Here is a 20118-nt window from a genome sequence, read left to right as displayed (position 1 = left end):
GGAAGTGTCGTATTCCGCTCAACTGGTCCCAGACAGGCGAGCGTCAGATCCTTGGCAATGATATGATAGAAGAAGTTGAGGAGATGTGTCGGATCATTCGCGACAACCTCAGAGCAGCTCAGTCCCGTCAGAAGAGCTATTACGATAGCAAGCACCGTGACATGTCATATGAGCTTGATGATTTTGTCTATCTCAAGGTGTCGCCTATGAAGGGTATGCAGCGCTTTGGCATCAAAGGCAAGCTTGCGCCTCGTTTCGTTGGTCCGTTCAGAGTGGTTGGCAAGAGGGGCGACCTTGCATACCAGCTCGAGCTTCCGTCAACCTTTGCAAATGTCCATGATGTGTTCCATGTTTCTTAGCTCCGTAGGTGTTTCAAGACCCCCGAGCGCACTATGCATCTTCAAGATATCGACCTCCAGCCTGACCTTTCTTATCATGAGCATCCAGTTGCGGTTCTCGAGGCGACTGAGCGCAAGACCCGTAACAAGATTGTCAAGTTTCTCAAAGTGCAGTGGTCACACCATTCCGATAAAGAGGCTACGTGGGAACGCGAGGATCACCTCCGTTCCGAATTTCCCGATTTCTTTCAGTCTTAGATCTCGAGGTCGAGATCTTCTTTGTAGTGTGGGAGAGTTTGTAATGCCCCAAGTGCAGAACCTTCCCTATTTGGAACCTATTCCATGTGGGTCCACCTTGTCAGAGATTATGATGTTAAGTTGGTACCATGATTTCATGTGTGATCCTTACTATTTCCTTCTCATGCATGCATGCATAGCATATCATTGCATGCCCTTATCTTGTGTTGTTGCACTATGATTTCTTGTGATGTTAGTAATAAATGTAGGTGGTGATCTTGTGGTTAGTTACCTTGTGATTTCATGTGTTGATGTCATGTGATGATGGTGTGTGGAGTGTAGGGATGGTTGCTTGGGATTTTCAAAGCTCATTGCAATTGCAAACCCTTTTCCTTTCCTTTTACCTCATGTTCAAAATTCCATCTTCCCAAAAGTTGTTCAAAAATGTCTTGTGATTAGAGTTTATTGTGGGGATGATGATGTGTGTATTTTTTGTATTGCTTCTTGTTTTTAAGGGTGCAAATAAACCCAAAACAGTAAATTAATTACTGTTTTGCATTTATTCCAAATTGCTCCAAATATTGTTTTTCTATTTTATTCTAATAGGCCATAATTCCTTATGGCCACGGGCATTTTTGCTTTGTTTTTACCCCAACAGAACTGCCAGTGGATTTAAGTCCTAGTTGTGTTCAATTTTAAAAGGTTCAAATCCCTCTGAGCCCCTCTCCTCTATCTGACGCCGGTGGCAAGCAAACCGGCGCGGCCCAGCCCATTCCTTCCTAGCTCATGCGCGCGGGCGTCGTCCTCCTCCCCTTTCCAGCGAGGCAGGCGGCCCCACAAGTCAGCCTCTCACCTCGCTCCTCTCTGCTTTCCACCGAAGCTCCCCGCACGCACATGGCAGCGCCGCGATCCTCACCTCTCCTTCCCTCTATTTAACCCCCTTGGCGTCCGTGCATCCGTGTTAGGGTTCCTCCCCGCCGCCGCACCGTCCAGATCTCGATCCCCTCTCCCTCTCTCATCGCAGCAAGGTAGGAGGAGTTCGGGTCCGCCATGGCCGACGGGTGAAGATCGTCGCCGCCGTCGTTCTGCTACCCCTGCTTCCTCTTCGAAGACGCCAGCAGCTCGAGGGCGTTTCCACGGGCTCGTTCCCGCCGCTAGATCGGCTACCCCGACCCTGCTTCGTCTTCTTCCCGAAGGCGACGCATCTCCGACGAGCTCCGCCGCACCGCGCTCTTCTTCCTGCTACTTCCTCTACGGGCGCTTCTTCCTCGACCCGTACGTGAGGTAGTACGCCTCCCCCCTCCTCCTTGTGCAAGATCGAGCACCGTAGCCGTAGATTCGTTGCGCGCGTTGCCTCTGTCGCCGGAGCCGCTGGTCACCGTCGACACGCCGTTGTAGCGCCCATCGGGAGTAGTTAGGACTTGGATTGGGTTCATGTGGGTGTGGGCTTCCTCCCCTCCACGAGCCGGAGCTGGATTTGGCTCTCATCACCGGCGAGACCCCTCCCCTGTTCCGGTCAGTCGCCGGTAGCAGATGAGCAGGGAGGTTACCTCTTCTGTTTCGCAGCGCGTAGTGGTTCAGACGCCGTATCGTATCCCAGTGGTAACCAGCGTTGCATGCCTGTTGGAGGGCGCGGGTTCGATCCCCCCTCGGCGCTATTTTGTTTTTTGTTTTTCCTGCACAGTAGCATCAGGGACATGTTAGCCTGATTGCTTCCCCTACCTTGTCGATGAAGTGGCAGTGGTGTAGTGGTAGGCTCTGTTGCTGTGTACCAGGAGGTACTCGGTTCGATTCCCAGGAGCCTGATGCATATTTTTTTGTTTTCTTTTTGCTTTCCTTTTTTTGTGATACTTCCTTTCCTTACGCATAGATAGGTAGGTGTCCTATGTATTATTTTTCCTGCTGGTGTAGATGGGGACAGATTGTTTTGTGTGTGTGTTTTGCACACACTAGTATTGTGATAAGTGGTGTGGTGGCTTAAGTGATATGTGTGTGTATGCGGTCTTGTTAGATTATGTTGTTGCTGTGATTGCAATTAGGACTTTGTGCATAGAGGTTGTAGGTGAAGTTGATGGTGTAGGTATGGAGATGTGTTTGTTGTGAGTGCACCCCACTTGTGGTACCTACTAAAAGTGTTGAGAGGTGATGCTTCCAAGTTACTTGCTTAGTAATTTTCCCCCTCATGTTGTTCTTGGGTTCAAGGGCATGATGTTGTTGTGAATGATGTGGAGTATATGTGTGTGTGTGGAACTTCCCCACCTTTGCAAAACTATGCACCTTCACATGTCTATATGTGAGAGGGCATGGTGTTTGTGTGTGGGGATGGTTTGGTAGATGTGCTTGTGATGTTGATGTGCATGACACAAACATGGGGTTCAAACCCCCATGTCACTTTGTCATTGTGCACATGAACCCAACCTTGGTAGTTGTTGTCTTAGTAGGATACCTTATGGAGTTGACATAATCAGTTTTGTTGCAAGTTTGAGCCTTGATTCCATGGAATAGGTGGAGCCCAAGGGCATGAGTATTTGTGTGATAGTAGTAGGGATTTTTGCTCTACACTATAGTGGTGTCAATTATCACTTGGTGTAATGTGTGTGAAAACTATGCCTAGACAAAGTGGGCATGTGCCTGAAAAAATTCCAGATTGTTGAACTCTGAAATTTCACTAAGTCTGGAATTCTGGAAACATTTTCTTCTCTTATAGATGAGGATGTGCTGGTCATTCTGATGAGAACTAGCCTTAGTTCAATGCTAGGATTTTGAACCTGGTATGTTTGTGAAGCTTCCTGTCAATTTTCAAATCATTTGGAGTCCAGTAGGTTGTGTTTTGATTGCTGTCAAAAAGCTTCAGAACAGAGACAAAAACTCAGGAGCAGGAATTTTCACCAAGTCCCTGAGATCTGATGGTTTTGGGAAAGTTTGTGGCCTTGTATCTTCTAGAGTTTAATTCCTTTTGCTGTGATTCTTGCTGGAGCTTGTAGTGTTCTTGGTTGGCAACAGCCACATATATTATTTGTCATGTTTGAAGCCCTGTAGCTATGTTGCATGCAGCTCCCAAAGAGCTAAGATGCAGATTATGGCAGATTATGTAGTTTTGTATTTTTGGTCAATGTGTGTGCGTAGTTGATGTTGTGGTGTTCTTCCTTGCTCCAGTCCATTCATGTTGGGTTGTTACATGCCTTGGCAACCTGGGAATACCATATTTGTGCCAATTGTGAGTGTGGTATTGATTCTTCCACGTCGAGCTTCATATCTCGTTTCGTTGATTCCGTTGATCCGTAGCTCCGTTTGCAATGTTCTTTATATGGTTTTGCACCGTTTTCACGAGACACATCTGTTCATGTCATTCTCATGCATGTCAGAATAGCTTAGTATACAGTTCTGTCCAGGAACTTGCAGTAGTTTGTTTTGCTTGTGCTAGGGATAGAAATAGTGGTGCATGCTCAAATTTCATCTCATGCATCATGTGATTGTTGCATCTTGTGGTGCTGCTGTTCATTGTCTGTTATTCTTATGTTGGGTAGCACCGGGATCGGAGAACGAATACGTGGAGTCAGGAGAGTACGTGCAGGACGAACCAGAACCGTTCCAAGTTGAGGATATCACAGGCAAGATGATATGACCTTGATTCCATCTCTAGACTTGTTATGCTAGTTTCGTTTCCATGTCTTATTGCTCGCTGCCTACCACTGAAATTAAATTGCCTCTTGAAATGCCATGAGCCCAAACACCGTACTCCTTCCTAGCAAACTTGTATGGCTAAGTAGGCTTGCTCAGCTGCTAATGTTAGCATTGCTAGTTGCCGGTGCTTTGTCTCATGTGATAACATGAGCTTTGATATCATTATCTTAATTCTGTTATTTAATTAATGCACCTTTATACTTGGTAAATGACGGGAGGCCTAGCCTTTTGCCGGGTGCTTTGTTCCGTTATTGCCGCCTTAGTTACCGGTTACCGGTGTTTGATTCCATAATGATCGCTCCTAACACGTTCGGGGTTGTTATGGGGACGCCCTTGAAAAAAACTCGTAGTGCTAAGGCTTGTCCGGCAGGACCCAACATTGGTTTTAATCTGCTAATCACATAATAATCTGCATAGGGAATAGCTACCCCGAGGAATTTAATCAACAACCCGGGCCAGTGCTCCTCATGAGTGTTGGCCCCACCTGAGCGATGTCCGGGGCCCCACTGGTCACCCAGAGGTTTAGACATCCCGACGTCTATCTCATCTGTCGTGTCCTGAGACTGAGATACGCGGCTCTTATCAGGGTCGTCGACACGACGGGAGGTCCTGCTATCGTTGTCTTACCTTAGCGGTATATCTTGCGTATAGGAATCCCAGTGAAGCTTTGGTTTCCCCCAGAGTTGAGGTTTTCCTCTAAGGAATCCGACGAGATCACGAGACTCGTGATAGAGGATGCCTTTGCGACATGTGTTCGTTTGTGATGGACTAGTTGGAGCACCCGTACAGGGTTTAATCTTTCGGAAAGCCGTGCCCGCGGTTATGTGGCAACTTGGAATATTTTGTTAACATCCGGTATTAGAGAACTTAAACATAAACAAATAGAACTGCCAACTGTGTGCGTAACCGTGACTGTCCCTTCGAAGATCTCTCTTCGATCGGGAACACGGTGGGGTTAAGAATGCCGTAGGTAGGTGCTCAGGATCACTTAGTGATCAAGTAAATCCCGACCGTTAGCGTAGACCACCTTTACTTCTACTTTGCGTAAGTTAGCCACTTAATCAAGCATAGGTTGCTGCAGCCTGATACACTTCACCCTTACCTTACCCAATAACATGACTAGTTCTGGCACCAAGGTCTTAGATTGCTGAGTCCCCGTGGCTCACGGATACCTCTGAAATTCCCAGCACGTACAGGTACCCCAGAGACAGATGGTCCCGACGACACCCAGCTGGCGTGGCAGTACGACGAGGAGACATACCGCCTCTACGTGAACTATCCAGAGGACTGAGGCGTGGTCGTGATCGTGGGCCTGCAAGCAGGGTAGCATAGCATTTTCCATGTTTTGTAGTCCGTTGCGGAACTACCTTGTTTGTATCTGTGTTGTACTCTGAGTTATTAATAAGAAGACAGTTGAATCCCGAATTGTCTACTTGTATTATTATTTGTGCTATGTTACTTGCTTGCGAAACGCTTAAATGCGCTTCTTTCCTATTCGGGGCCTCGACCCCCAGATCGGAAAGGACCGCATCTTGGTCGTTACAGGCTTAAACATGATAAGCTCTCTGGCGCTGCCCTGCTACTAGCAAAACAGAGCAAAAAGGAAAAAGGGCGCCGGGGAGGAATCAAACCCCCGACCTGATGGATATGCCACGGTTCGTTTCCACTTTGCTAGGTGATCGGTTCTGACCGGAGAGGGGGTGGTACTCTCTTGAGCAGCCCCTCTGATCTACCGCACACACACACAAGACGCCGACACAGGGAGTCTACTCTGGCTAAACTCCGGTGATCTACGCGGACGGCGGCTACGCGCGGGATACATGGGAAGGGAAGGAGACGCAGGCTCACACTGTGGCGCGAAGACGGCGACGAAGCGGCTGCTCGAGGAGGAGGAAGAAGAAACAAGGCGCTGCTGCAGGGGCTTGGGTGCTCCGGGTGCTCGATGGAGACGAGGTCGAGGCCGTCGCTGTGGACGCGCTCCGGCCTCACCAGTGACGGGAATGGAACGCCGACATCTCCGGGGCGTCGCGGACACTCTTGCCCGAGTGGGAGGAGACGACGTTGACGAGGACGACGGTGACGAGGGTGGAGCACCTCCTGCTCCCTCTCTCTGAATCTCACCTCTCTCTGTGAACTATCTACAGAGAAGAACAGTGGAAGGGGAAAGTGGCGGCGACGAAGGAGGGGGAAAGAGGAACCCTAGGAAGAGGACGGCTCGGCTGAAGAGGTTAAGTAGGGGCCCCTCGACGTCCGTGAACCTCACGACGTCGACGTGGACGATCCCTCTCTCTCTCGCGCGCGTCCCTCTGCTGACGGAAAGCAGAAAAGAAACGATGCTGACGAGGAGGAAGAAGGAAAGGAAGCTGGGCCAAGCACTGGCGAAGGAAGGAAAGAAAGGGGGCGAGGCCCAAGTGGAGGAGGAGATCAGCCGGCCCACCTGGCTCCTCTGTAGCCGACCAAAATCAGAAAAGAAAAAGGGTTTTCTTTTGAAAAAATAAACATCACCGAAAATCAAAATACCTAGAGCAAACAGGGTTTTGAAAAATAAAATTAACAACACCTGGGGCATGAGGGAATTATGCCCTATTTAAATAAAATGCAAACCTGAATTTTTAGACAACTAAATTATAATCATAACGGGGTTTTAATATGCTGTTTTAAAATAAATGCCACCTCTCCAAAGTAAGATTTTAACCATGAGGGCTACCCCTCAATCACAAACAATATCCTATAATTAACTAACATTTTTAAAACAGGTTTACTCAAAGTTATTTCATAGGTTCATTTATTAAAGGAGAAAGGGTTTTGAAACCTTGATTGAAAACACCATATTTTGAAAAACCCCATAACATCAACACAAACACCTAGCACTCATAATCACATAGCACTCATGATAGATCAAGCAACAACAACACAATGGATGCCATGATGCAAGAAGGAGGCAAAATATAACATCCACATGGAATGATAACTCTTATGGCATTGAGAACAAGGTTCCAAAATAGGAAAGGATCCCAAAATGGCAAGGATTACATCTGGGGCATTACAGCTTCCTCCTTCAGCAGCGCCGCGAACGCTTCCTCGTCATCGCAGTCCATCGCCAAGACAAAACACCGAACACCAGGCGGGTGTGGCAGACACGCAACCGTTTGCGTGTCTGGAGCGACGGAAAAGCTCGCCCAAAAACCGAGGGCGAAGTCGCGGCGAACCCTCCCTTTCTCGGCGGGGAGATGGCCTTTCTAGCGGCGGTAGGCACGTGGGCGACGCCAGGATCGACATAGTGGGGAAAGGTGTGTTTCACGTGTGGGGTGGGGGGAGAATTTGGAGGTGGGAAAACGTTTTTCACCTGACAGTGCCTACCCACATGCCGTTTTCCATTCCGCTGGAGCCCCCAAGCGCACTAGGTTCGGCCTGGGATCGACGGGCCTAAAAATGAACCCAACCGGTGAAAATCGACATCCTGAGGGCGTGACTGGGAGGATTTTTCGGCGTCAACGAAAAAAACACGTCCGAGGCGTGACTGGAGATGCTCTTAACGGATGTGCAATTGTAGTTACTTTGTTGGAGCACAACTGGTTGAGCATTAGAAAAGCCATTTTTTGAACAATTGACGCTCTTTATATTTAGCAAAAAAAGTAAATTAAAGAGAGAATTGTTAGGGAACCACAATGAACTGCTCCACTACTTTTCTTTTTGGGCAAAACCACCCTCACTAATTAAATCATTAATTTTCAGTTTAAAAGGCATTAATTTTCAAATCCAATCCGGATCATGTGGGCCTTTAAGCTGACGGACATGCACGGCCCAATTCGATCCACACACCAGCAACCCGCCGTGTCGGGCGCGTAGTCAGAGCGGCAGACAAAACAACTCCCGCGAAAGGCGAACCCAATACCACCACAGCAACCATCGTGACCGTCCACTTCCACCCGCCGACGAGATCCAACGGCCGCCGCGCGCGGACACGCTCCAGCACTAACGCGTCAACCTCCGAAACGAATCCCCACCTTCTTTACCCTTTCTTCCCCTGCAAACAAACGCAATCGCGAAGCATCGAATCGGATCAGAGTTCGGGAAAAAAAAGCGAGAGGAAATCGCCGTCGCCTCTTGCGTTCCACCTCGCCGGCGATGCAGCACGGGAGCGGCGACTACGCCTCCCCCGCCCCCGCGGGCCACTACTACCCTCACCAGTACACGTCGCCGGGGCCGACCCCTCACCCCATCGCCGCCGACCCCCCGATCCCGGGGGGCTACGCCTCCGCGCCGCCCTACTCCGTCGGCGGCTACCCCGAGCAGCCGCCATCTGCCCCGTCCTACACGCAGCCGCCCCAGTACGCCGGGTACCCGCCCTACAACCCCACGCCCTACCCCCCGGAGCCCACGCCGGCGCCGTACTACAGCTACTCGCAGCCCACCCAGCCGGCTCCCGCAGCGGAACCCAGCCCAGCGCCGCTTCCCTATGACGCCCCGTACTACGGTGGAGGCTACCAGCAGCCTGCCGCTCGGTATGGCGACGACGATTACCTGAACGAGGGCGCGTATGCCTATACCGGCGACGCAGGCCCCGAGCCGTACGGCGCGCGCGGCACGGCGCCGACCCGGTCAGGAGCCGCGATGTTTGATGACTACGGCCGGTCGATTGGACTCTCGTCCGGAGGGGTGGAGCAGCCACACGGCGGCGAGGGCGGCAGTGTGGGTGGGAGCTTTGGGAAGATTGCGAGGGCTGTTCCAAAAGCAGAAACCCATGAGGATGCTAGTGGTGGTGCGCAGAAGTTTCGGGTTAAGCTGCTGCCAGAGGGTGCCGGAAGCCCCACCGATGTGCTTTGCCAGGTACAACTTCAGTAACGATAAGCTATCAGTTTACACATGTTAGGTGTATTGTTTCACTCCGAAATTATGATATCGTGCTGTGGTTTTGCAACATATATGTTACTTGTTCCAACTTCCATATTGATCACAAGGACTGTTATGATACATGAAATCTGTACTTATTAATTATTATATGCTATTGCAGGTTGGTCTGGATGGAATCCGCATGCTTGATCCCAGCACAAGCAGGACCCTAAGGATTTATCCCCTTGATACACTGACTAAATGGGAGGTGTGTTGGACAGCATTTTTGCAGAAGATTATGGTTATATTTTCTCATCAGTGATATGATACACAGCAGTGAGGGTATTCTAATGGTTGACACTCCGCTTATTTAGGTTTTGGATTCAACTGTATTTGCGATTTGGGCAAAGACTTCAGTAGATTTTGAAGCAAAGAGAATAAGGCTGAAGTCAAACAGCTATACTTCCAATACTTTGCTTGACACTGTGACAGCAGCAACAGTCCAGGTATTACACCACCACCATTCTCTTCTCACTATCCGTGAGTAGCCACCTAACTATATTGAAAACAGTGGAAATCCTTCTTCTCAATGCTCTAATGTCAGTATATTTTAGTTCCGTTTCTTTGGCAGTGTTGCTGTTTCATATTTCAACTACATCTGTAATAACTATCAGTACAAATGGTTTACTCTAGTTATCTATCCATGCTATGGTTTGCTTTGGTACTTCTGGTTCAGTTTACATGTTATTCTAACTCCATACTTGTGGAAATAAGGAGCTAATGTCTTAATTTTTTGCATGGTTTACCCATGTATGCTGATCAGTCAATACTACTATCGATAAACCATCGATAGGGTTATTTGGTGAGAACTGTTCAGTACTGAAATGACATATATTTTGGACCGAAGATAGGTATTAAAAAATGAAATATTTTTTTCATGAATATTTCGCCTTCTATAGTATGACCAGACGAGTAAAATCTCGTGCCAATTTTTTGGTTGTGTGCTAACATGTTTTTATCTGTTCTGTTACACTTGTGTTTGAATTGCTCCTATCTTGCTGATTCTATTTTAGCCATATTTTTATTTACATGGATTTTTATGTTAATACTCGATATTCGTGTTGCCCAGATTGGTTACTAGCTTGGAACTACTTACTTGACACTGTTTTCGATTCTACATGATACATTAAGAATTTCTTCCTTAGATAAGCCTTGTTTACTTTTGTGATTGTATAACATAGTTTAAGGAGATCGGTGAAGATGCAAGAGCCAAAGGAACTGTAGACGCTGGCAAATCCTCATTACAATCAAATGAGAAGAAAAAAGGTTTTGATTGGATGTTTGCGAAACCTGTTGATGAAGTGAAAGATCATTGGGTAAGATGAAGATGCTCAATACCCATTTACTTACATGGTAGTCACATGATTGTTTGAAACACATCATTTTACTTATTTCTTTAGAACTGTTTAGGAGCATTTCTTGTCATCCATGACCCCTTAAACTCTTAACCCTTTAAAGTAGTTAATTCAAGCGGGACCTCCATCTCTTAATAATCTTATGAATTATTTTCTTCTCGCATTCTTGCATCAAAGGTTATACTTAATGTGTACTGTTACTGTCTCTCCACTTTCAGGTTCCAGATGAGGCTGCTAAGAAATGCCAGTCTTGTGCTGGTGATTTCAGTCATTTCAACCGCAGGGTAATTTATATAGTAGCTTTGTTCAGCTATTCATGTTATCACCAGAACAATGAATTTATAAATTATTGATATGAGTTTGTTATTCTTTGTTCCAGCATCATTGTAGGAACTGTGGCGAGATCTTCTGTGATAAATGCAGCCAAGGAAGAATTGCTCTGACAGCTGAAGATAATGCTCCACTTGTCCGAGTGTGCGATAGATGCATGGTATGGTCTGCTACTGTGTAGACTTAGTTTAATGTTTGGTTGTATTCACTTTCTAGTTCTCTGCTTACTTCCAAATATTGTTGACAATAATTACCTTACTAAAAGAAAGGTGTCCAATTCGTACTGCCACCCTCCCTCCCGCTTGCCAAGTGGAAAAAAATTTACGTCGCCATGTTTGTTACAGCTCTTCAGCCTTTGTTGGGTTGCTTAGTATGTCTCCCGAAGCATGTCTTTGACTTTGCTGTAATTTTTTTTTTGTCATCATTCAGTTTTGTTAAAGCTCTTTGTTGTGTTTCTTATTGGTGGTGTTTTCCCTACTCACTGGCTCAGATCCTTTGCATTTGTTTGTCTTCAATTATTATTACCAATGTAGCGACTGTATTATGGGAAGCATTTCGCTGCACTAAACTATTCCAGCTTTCGATAGTTGTGTGTGAAAATATGCTTGGCATGTAAAGAGATGCTGCCATGTTCTCATAATAATTCTTATCTTCCACAGGCAGAGGTTTCTCAGAGGCTTAGTATGGCACAGGAAGCTGCCAACAGATCTACCACAGTGCAAAGTCATGGAGATCTTGCAAGAAAACTGAAGGTAATATGCTAGATGACCCTTCCTCTATGCGATACACCCATATAAGTGACAGAAATGAACTTGGATGCCAATGGAAAAGGAATATTGCCATAGTTTTGGCTACAAACTAGATATACAAGCCAATTCTGCCGAATACGACCAAATTTGAGAACGAACTTGTGCTAAAAGGAGTCCCCTAGCCGTACTTCGATTTCTTTCCTTTTTCGTTTTGATCTAAAAAATGCGAAGGTTAAGGAAGATAGCTGAGCCTAGTAGGATCCGCTTAGGTAGCTGGAATGTAGGGTATACATGAGTGAGGAGAGGTGTTGATATCCTATGTGTCCAAGAAACCAAATGGCAGGCACATAAGGCGAACGAGTTGGAGGATTCTGGCTTCAAGCTGTGGTACACCGGGACAACTACAAACAGAATGGAGTAGGCATTTTGATCAACAAGAGCCTCGAGTATGGAGTGGTAGACGTCAAGAGGCAAGGAGACCGGATTCAAGCTGGTCGATGGGGACTTAGTTCTCAATGTTATCAGCGTGTATGCCCCACAAGTAGGCCACAATGAGAGCACCGAGAGGGAGTTATAGGAACACTTGGAGGACATGGTTAGGAGTGTACCCATTGGTGAGAAGCTCTTCATAGGAGACCTCAATGGCCGTGTGGGTACATGTAACACATGTTTTGAAGGGGTGCATGTGGCCTTTGGTTATGGCAGCAGGAATGAAGATTGGGAGGATGTCTTAAGCTTCGCTTTAGCCTACGACATGATGGTAGCTAACATCTTCTTCAGAAAGAGAGAATCCCATCTATTGACTTTCAGTGGTGGTCAACACTCTAGCTGGTTGATTTGGTCCTCTCGAGAAGAGAAGACAAGCATGCTTGCCTAGATTGTAAGGTGATACATGGAGAGTATGTTGTCCCTCAACATAAGCTTGTGTTGGCTGACTTTCGCTTTTGAATTTGTGTCCAGCGTATAAGCGGGCCAAAGTCGCTAGAACGAAGTGATGGAAGCTCAAGGGGGAAGCATCTCAGGCTTTCAAGGAGAGGGCTATTGAGGAGGGCTCTTGGGAGGAAGGAGGTGATGTAAACAATATGTGGATTAAGGTGGCAACTTGCATTTGGAAGTTGGCTTCAGAGGAGTTTGGGGTGACCAAGAAAGGTAGAAGTGGAGCTAAAGATACCCGGCAGCGGAATAATGATATCTAGAAGGCTAAGGCCTCCTTTGTTTTATAGGGATTTTGTAGGAACTCTAAAGGATAGGAATTTTGTAGGAAAAATTCCTTTGAAGCCCTTTGGTTTGCAGGAACTGATTCCTATTCCTATGAAAGATAAGAACCAATCTTTCACATTTCAAAGGAATTTTTTTTAGCCTAGATCCAATGGAAAAATCTTGTCATATGCAAAGTTGTCAAAATCGCGACTCAAGCCTTAGAATCTTACGACTTTACGATCCAAACCAACCCCTCCGATTCTATGATTTTGCTCAAAGAATCTAAGATTCTACGATCCTGGTAGTTATGATTCTACGATTCACGATCCTACCAACGGAGCTCCGATCCGATTCAGAATCGCGATTCTGACAACCTTGGTCATATGAGTCAAATGACATCCCTTTCCCTATAGGAAATGAGTTACATGTCATCTCACTTCCTATGGTTATCTTATTCCCATGGTATTCCTATCCTATGAACCAAAGGAGGCCTAAGAGCATCTCCAACAGCCGTGCAACCGCCGCGCGTGCTAAAAACATGTTGGAGCGCTGAAATAGCGACTTTTAGGCGCCGGAGAGCGCTGGCTCCAGCGGCGGCCGCCAAAAATTGCGCGCACGAGCCGCTCCAACAGGCGCTGCAAAAAAACGGCGCACACGTCCAACACAAACAACATATGACACTCCAAACAAAACCAATTAAAATCAAACACATAAAAAATAATCGACAATAAATAGTTTAATTTTTGACAAATAGTTTATCTTCCAATACAATAAATAGTTCAACACAAGAACATCAAACGTACAACATCAAACATACAAATCATCATTCATTTTGTCGGCCATTCCATGTCCACCACTCCTCGATTAGATCCTTCTGAAGATCATTATGCGTTTGGGCACGTCGAATGGCATGATATGAGGCAACAAATCGGGCCACCCTCACAGTCTAAATCTTGGCCATGCTCATTCTGGATGATCATGTTATGCATTATCACACAAGCGTGCATGATGTACCAAAGGATCTTTTGATCCTAAAATCTAGCCGGTCCTCTCACAATAGCAAATTGGGCTTGCAAAATCCCAAAAGCTCTCTCCACATCTTACCGAGCCGCCGCCTGAGCATTGTGGAAATCTAGATTTTCCTTACCTTTCGTTTTTTTCAACAGCTTACACAAATGTTTACCACTTTGGGTAGATGCCATCCGCAAGATGGTAGCCATAGTTGTATGTATGGCCATTTGCTACAGACTCCATCGGTGGCAGTTCACCATTTGCAATCTTATTCATGAGTGGTGACCGATTAATAACGTTGACGTCATTCAAAGATCCAGGAATTCCGAAAAAAGCATGCCAAATCCAAGTCTCTTGATCGGCCACCGCTTCAAGGATTATAGTGGAACCCTTTTTCTGGCCGTGGAATTGCCCATGCCATGCCTTAGGATAGTTCTTCCAACTCCAATTCAAGGTCCTCCTCCTCTTCAATATCAAATTCTTCTTCGGAAGAATCATATGACGAACTCATCTACAATATTGAATTTAAACTAGTCTAAAAAACTACAAAAAACATGCACCAAATTCATGTAAAAAAGGTGAAGTTAAAGCAATACATACCTTGTGGGCGCCGAGCGGCAGTGGGCGGCCAGACGCTGTTCGACGGAGGAATGGCGCGCGGGAGATGAAGGAAGCAACGGTGGCGCGGGGATAGGCCGGGGAAGCGCCGTTGGGTCACCGGAGCAAATGGGGTGGCGCGGGCGGCGGCGCCAGCGCCTGGATCTAGTGGTGGGTGGAAGTCGCGCGCGAGTCGTTGCTGTCCAGCGCGCGGGAGTGGGCGCTCGAAATAAGCGGCCCGCGATGCCGTTTCGCCCCGCGCGCTGAACCATTTATGCCGCGCACGCGTTTTTTGCGCCTCCGCTGGAGCGCCTGGAGCGGCTGCACGCGCAAAAAACTGTCTTTTTTCAGCACGACGCTTATATAGCGCGGCCGTTGGAGATGCTCTAAGGAGAAGAAAGATTGTTTCAGACGCCTACACCTGAATAGAAGTGCAAACAACATAGTAGTGGCAAAGAAGTCTGCAAGCGAGCTGTGAGTGAAGCAAGGGGTAGGGTGTACGAGGACCTCTACTAACTTTTAAACATGAAGGAAGGCGAAAGGGACATCTATAAGATGGGCAAGATTCGAGAGATGAAAACGAGGGATGTCAACCAAGTCAAATGCATCAAGACACGAAACATATCGGCTTTTGGTCAAGGACGTGGAGATCAGGCATATATGACAATAGTACTTGGACACGCTGTTCAATGGAGTCAGGCATATATGACAATAGTACTTGGACACGCTGTTCAATGGAGAGTGAGCAATACCATTGAGCCGGATGACTCCGACTCCTATGATGATATCAATAGGACTTTTGTGTGACGAGTCCAGAGTCTGAGGTCAGGCAAGGCGATGGGTCCTGATTGTATCCCCATTGAGGTGTGGAGAGGCCTTGAAGACATAGCGATAAAATGCCTAACTAAGCTTTTTAGTATATTAGTACCAATCTTCAAGAAGAATAACAAGCGTGACAAAAAATCAGTTCGGTTTCATGCCCGGGAAGTTGACCATGGAAGCCATTTTCCCGGTATGAGCTTATGGAGAGATACATGGAGCAAAAGAAGTACTTGCATATGGTGTTCATTGACTTGGAGAAGGCCTACATTAAGATATTGTAGAATGCCATGTGGTAGGCCTTGGAGAAACACAAAGTCCCAACAAAAATACTCATCTAGGACATGTATGATAATGCTGTGACAAGTGTTCAGGCAAATGATAACGACATTGATAACTTTTCAATAAAATAGGACTGCACCAAGGGTCAACTTTGAGCCCTTACCTTTTTGCTTTGGTGATGGACAAGGTCACAAGGAGATATTCCATGGTGTATGATGTGGCCCTTGTCGCCGATAGTCGGAAGGGGGTTAATAAAGGAAGTTAGAAGTTGGAAGTTAGGGGTTAATAAAGTCCGGTGCTCCTTTCCTTGAGGCATTATTTTTGAGAGCCTCCCGCACCTTCCAATTTTTTTCTTGTGGAAGCCTCGTGGATCAGTGGTGCAATGTCCATTGGCTTGCGTCCATGGAGCCAAGGCGAGTCCCAGAATGGGGTCCTTGCATCGTCGCCTACGGTGATAGTGATGGAAGCATAGAAAAAATTTAGGCCCTCCACGTCACAAGGGTTTCCCATCCCCACCCACATCTTGGTTGGCTCCTTCCATTCATATCACGGCCAGCGCAACCGGAGAGCGTGCGTAAACTTGTTTGTGTTGAGCACCCCAAGGCCCCCATATTCGCGTGGCCTACAGACAATCTCCCAATTCACCTTGCATTTGGCCCCGTTGTCTTTTCCGCACCAGACCACAAGAAAGCTCTCTCGAGCTTGTTGACATGGAGAAGGATGGTTGGTGGGATGATCAACGGTGTGGCGGGGTAGACCAGCTGGGAGGTGATCACAGACTTGAGAAGAGCTGTTCGACCTATGATTGTGATGTTTTGCTCCTCATAAGTTGTTAGCTTGCCCACAGCTTTGTCGACCAGGAATTGGAAATCCACCAAATTTAGCTTCCAAATGGATGGGGAGAGCCCCAAATAGCGCAAGGGGAAAGACGCCCTTGCCGCCGGCAGGCTTTGTTTAAACGTCCCAAGCCCAGCTGGTTGCAACGGATGGGCACGAACGAGCTCTTTTGGAAGTTGGTGCAAAGTCCCGTGACCTCTCCGAAGCCCCACAAAATGTTTGTAAAGTTGTCCACATCTCTTTTTATTGGAGCCAAAAAACAGCGGCATCGTTCGCGTAGAGAGATGTCCTCATCATGGGGCCCCTTCCCCTGAGCTTGTGGAGGAATCCTTTTCTCGTAGCCAGATTGAGAATTCTTTGTAGTGGGTCAATTGCGATGACGAAGAGTAGCGGGGATGCGGGGTCCCCTTGTCGCAGGCCCTGGCCATGCTTGATTGGGTTTCCGGTAATACCGTTGAGGACGATCCCCGAGGATGATGAGCTAAGGAGTGTCGCGATATAGTCCCTAAATTTGCTAGGAAAGCCCCGCCGTTGGAGCAGCTCAAGTAAATATTGTTAAGCTTCATGCACTAGCCAACGCAACCAAAAGTCCGAACTGATGGAAAGGGCTAATGCAATCCACATGTACTGTAACACCCCCTCACGTGTGACGGGGAAGACAAGTCAACACGTGCAACCGGAAGAGAGCGACGACGCGTGAAACTCACATATGACTCAAGAGGCCTCTACGTGAACACAAAGGGGGGCTACCAACAATTTTTAATAAATTGTAAAAGCCAGGACTTGAACTTAAGACCTTCTGATACCATCTTAAGCTTCATGCACTAGCCAACGCAATCAAAAGTCCGAACTGATGGAAAGGGCTAACGCAATCCACATATACTGTAACAAATATATTCCCAGTTAACGGTGAAGAAGGCCTTACAGATATCAAGCTTGAAAAGGAGGGATGGGTTCTTGCTCTTGTGGAGTCGCCTAGCAAGGTTGCAAACATATAAAAAGTTGTCATGGGTGCTTCTTGTTTTGATGAAGGCAATTTGAGTGTTGGAGACGAGGTCAGTCATGTGGGGACTAAGCCTTCGGGAGAGCACCTTCGCAATGATTTTCGCGATCGCATGTATGAGACTGATGGGTATGTAATCGGCGATCCCCTCAACCCCTTCTTGGGCAATAGCACCACATTTGCGGAATTGAGCCACTGGAGGTTGTCGGTGTGGAGGGTGTCGAAATGAGTAATGACCCTCATGATATCATGTTTAATAATGTCCCAACACTTCTTGAAGAAGAGGCCAGTGAAGCCATTCGGCCCCGGAGCCTTGTCACTTGGCATGTTGTTGATCGCTTCAAGCACCTCACTCTTAGACATCGGGGAGTCAATGCCATGCAAATTGAGCTCCTCCCAATAGAAATCTTTGCGGTTTTTGGGGCCTCACCTCATGCCATTGGAAAAATGGTCGTGGATGAGCTTCTCCTTGGCTCGTGCTCGGTCACCCAGGAATGGTCTTTCTTTATCTCGTGGATATAATTTTTTTTCCTCCTGGTGGTAACTCAGCGGTGGAAGAACTTGGTATTGGCATCCCCTTCTCTAAGGTTGGTAATTCTGGCACATTGCTTCTTGCGTGACCTTTCAAGCACGGCAAGGGCGATGACTCTTCCCTTGAGCCTAGACTGGAGCTCGTGCTCCTCTACAGACAGTAGTCTGTTTTCTTGGGTGATGTCTAGGTGTAGAATGATCAAGAGTCTAGTTGTGGACTTTTGCCTATGAGAAAAGGCCCCTACTCCATTCCGAGAGTCGGAGCTCTGAGCTTGTGAAATAGAATTTGGTATGGCTCAGTGTGGTCAACCCTTTCATTTCACGCCCTAAGAACCACGTCGTTGAAACCGGGGATGGACGCCCAAAAGTTATCGAACTTAAAAATCTCGGCCTTCTTGGTCCTCTTCCATCGGCAAGCAGAAACGGACAATGATCGGAGAGAGAGGAGGAGAGTGTGTTTAGAAGACGCGTGTTGAAAAATGCATCCCACCCGGCCTTACAAGAGGAGTCCAATTTGCACAAGGTTGGGTTAATCCTTTTGTTGCTCCAGGTGAATCTCCTCCTGTTTTGAAGGTGGATTTCTTTGAGCTCACAATTCTGCAGCGTGGCCCTGAAGCGGTTAATCCTGCCGCGATTAACGCTTCTCTTGTTCTTGTCTCTCGCCCTATAGATCTGGTTAAAATCTCCGGTGGCAAGCCAAGCCGTCCCCGTTGGCAGTTTCTGGCTCAGGAGCTCGGCAAAGAAAGTGTCTTTGCTAGCGGGATCGGTGGGGCCGTAGACTGTAGTGATCTTGAAGAACACATCAGTCCCTCTCAGCCCGACCATGGCGGAGAGGCAGTACGGAGTGAAGGTGATGCTGGACACGTCAACTAGACTATCGTCCCAGAGCAGCAAGATGCCTCCCCTAGTACCGTCAGCGGGCCCAACCTCTGGTCACCCAAGTGAGCTGCCGTGAATGAGTCGACGTTGTCGAGCTTTGTCTCTTGGTGGCATACAATATGGCAAGATGAGGATGCAATCATGGCGTTGACAGTGATGCGTCGATCCGGGCAGTTAAGACCCCTCACGTTCCAACTCAGGAAATTAATTGGTTGTTCTAACATTATAAAACCAGCAGCACCTTGTGTTCAGACCATTCAACATGAATGTCTTTGCAACCGACAGAGAGGAGCCAACCTCGGGAGGCAGGACATTAATAGAAATAGCGAACCAGACCCTACAGGCTGAAGCTCATGTGATTTATTCTGTGAAATCAATGATTTAACAAAAAAATCCTTTGATCAACAGGAGGAACTGGAGAGGAATCGCAAGTCTTCAGGTATTTTCATGTTCCCATGAACTGCATTTTCTAGCATAGTAATAATGCAACAAAATTCTGAAATTTCTTCTCTCAAAGGGACGGCGTCTGGAGGTGCATCTGGAACAAGAATGCGAGAAGTTGCATGCCCTACCTGCACAGTCCATCTTCAGGTGCGTCACAAATTATAGGGAGTATAGCTAAAATATAAAATGGTCTCATAATAATAATTGTCGGTTGATCCTAACATGACATATTAATGGATGTTCAACTGCAGGTTGAAGTTCCAACCTCTGGTTCTGAAACAGTCGAGTGTGGAGTGTGCCAGCATGCTTTTCTTGTCAGCGCCAATTGATACACAGGGAGACCGAGCGTGTCGTGTCAAATTATTCTGTTGATAACTCTATTTGTTTCCCCTGTTCTATACCAGAAATAAGCGTGCGTGTTCAACTTGTAGATGTTTGTGTCTGTGTTGATAATCGTGGTAGGATGTATTTATTTTTCTTGTACACGAGCGCGTTCTAAATATGGGAAGCTGTTGCCAAAAATGCTGGTTGTTCGTGAAGAATTCCAACAGAATACTCGTTGGTGAAGACAGCGTGTACTTCTAATCTGACAGTTTTTCTTAGTCACGTACTGACCGAAGTTCTGTGATGCTCCTTCTGGGTATAGCTTCTCTGCTCTTGCAGAAACCGAACGTGGGGTGGCTTTTGAAGCAATTTGTACAACTACCCCCTCCGTTCCGAAATATAGGTCATTTTAGAGATTTCACTAGATACTACATATGGATGTATATAAAGATACTTTAAAGTAGATTCATCCATTTTGGTATGTATGTAGTCCAAACTGTAATCTCTAAGAGCGCGATCATAAAAAAACGTTCGGGCTGATCGACACTTTCTATTTTTAGTCTAAATATGGAATGAATATGGGGGAGCCCAGGCAGACACTTTTC

General features: G+C 47.0%; 1 protein-coding gene across 2 annotated transcripts; it reads left to right on the top strand.

The window, feature by feature from the left end:
- Positions 1 to 8284: 8284 nt before the first annotated feature.
- Positions 8285 to 19756, top strand: LOC123425603 (protein FREE1-like). Of its 2 annotated transcripts, XM_045109293.1 has the most exons (10): positions 8290 to 9089; positions 9274 to 9360; positions 9467 to 9598; positions 10334 to 10468; positions 10726 to 10791; positions 10887 to 10997; positions 11497 to 11589; positions 19154 to 19184; positions 19263 to 19336; positions 19441 to 19756. In XM_045109293.1, exons 1-10 carry the CDS (start codon positions 8388 to 8390, stop codon positions 19516 to 19518), a joined length of 1509 nt encoding a protein of 502 aa, XP_044965228.1. In that variant the 5' UTR covers positions 8290 to 8387; the 3' UTR covers positions 19519 to 19756. The 2 variants fall into 2 exon arrangements, with proteins under 2 accessions (XP_044965229.1, XP_044965228.1); XM_045109294.1 differs by lacking the exons at positions 19154 to 19184; positions 19263 to 19336; positions 19441 to 19756 and adding an exon at positions 19031 to 19138 and having other exon boundaries at positions 8285 to 9089.
- The last annotated feature ends 362 nt before the right edge of the window (positions 19757 to 20118 follow it).

The sequence above is a fragment of the Hordeum vulgare genome, chromosome 2H (assembly GCF_904849725.1).
Source record: "Hordeum vulgare subsp. vulgare chromosome 2H, MorexV3_pseudomolecules_assembly, whole genome shotgun sequence".
Classification (NCBI taxonomy): Eukaryota; Viridiplantae; Streptophyta; class Magnoliopsida; order Poales; family Poaceae; genus Hordeum; species Hordeum vulgare.
Note: the sequence above shows the minus strand (reverse complement) of the source record. Positions and strands in the feature narration are given on the sequence as shown.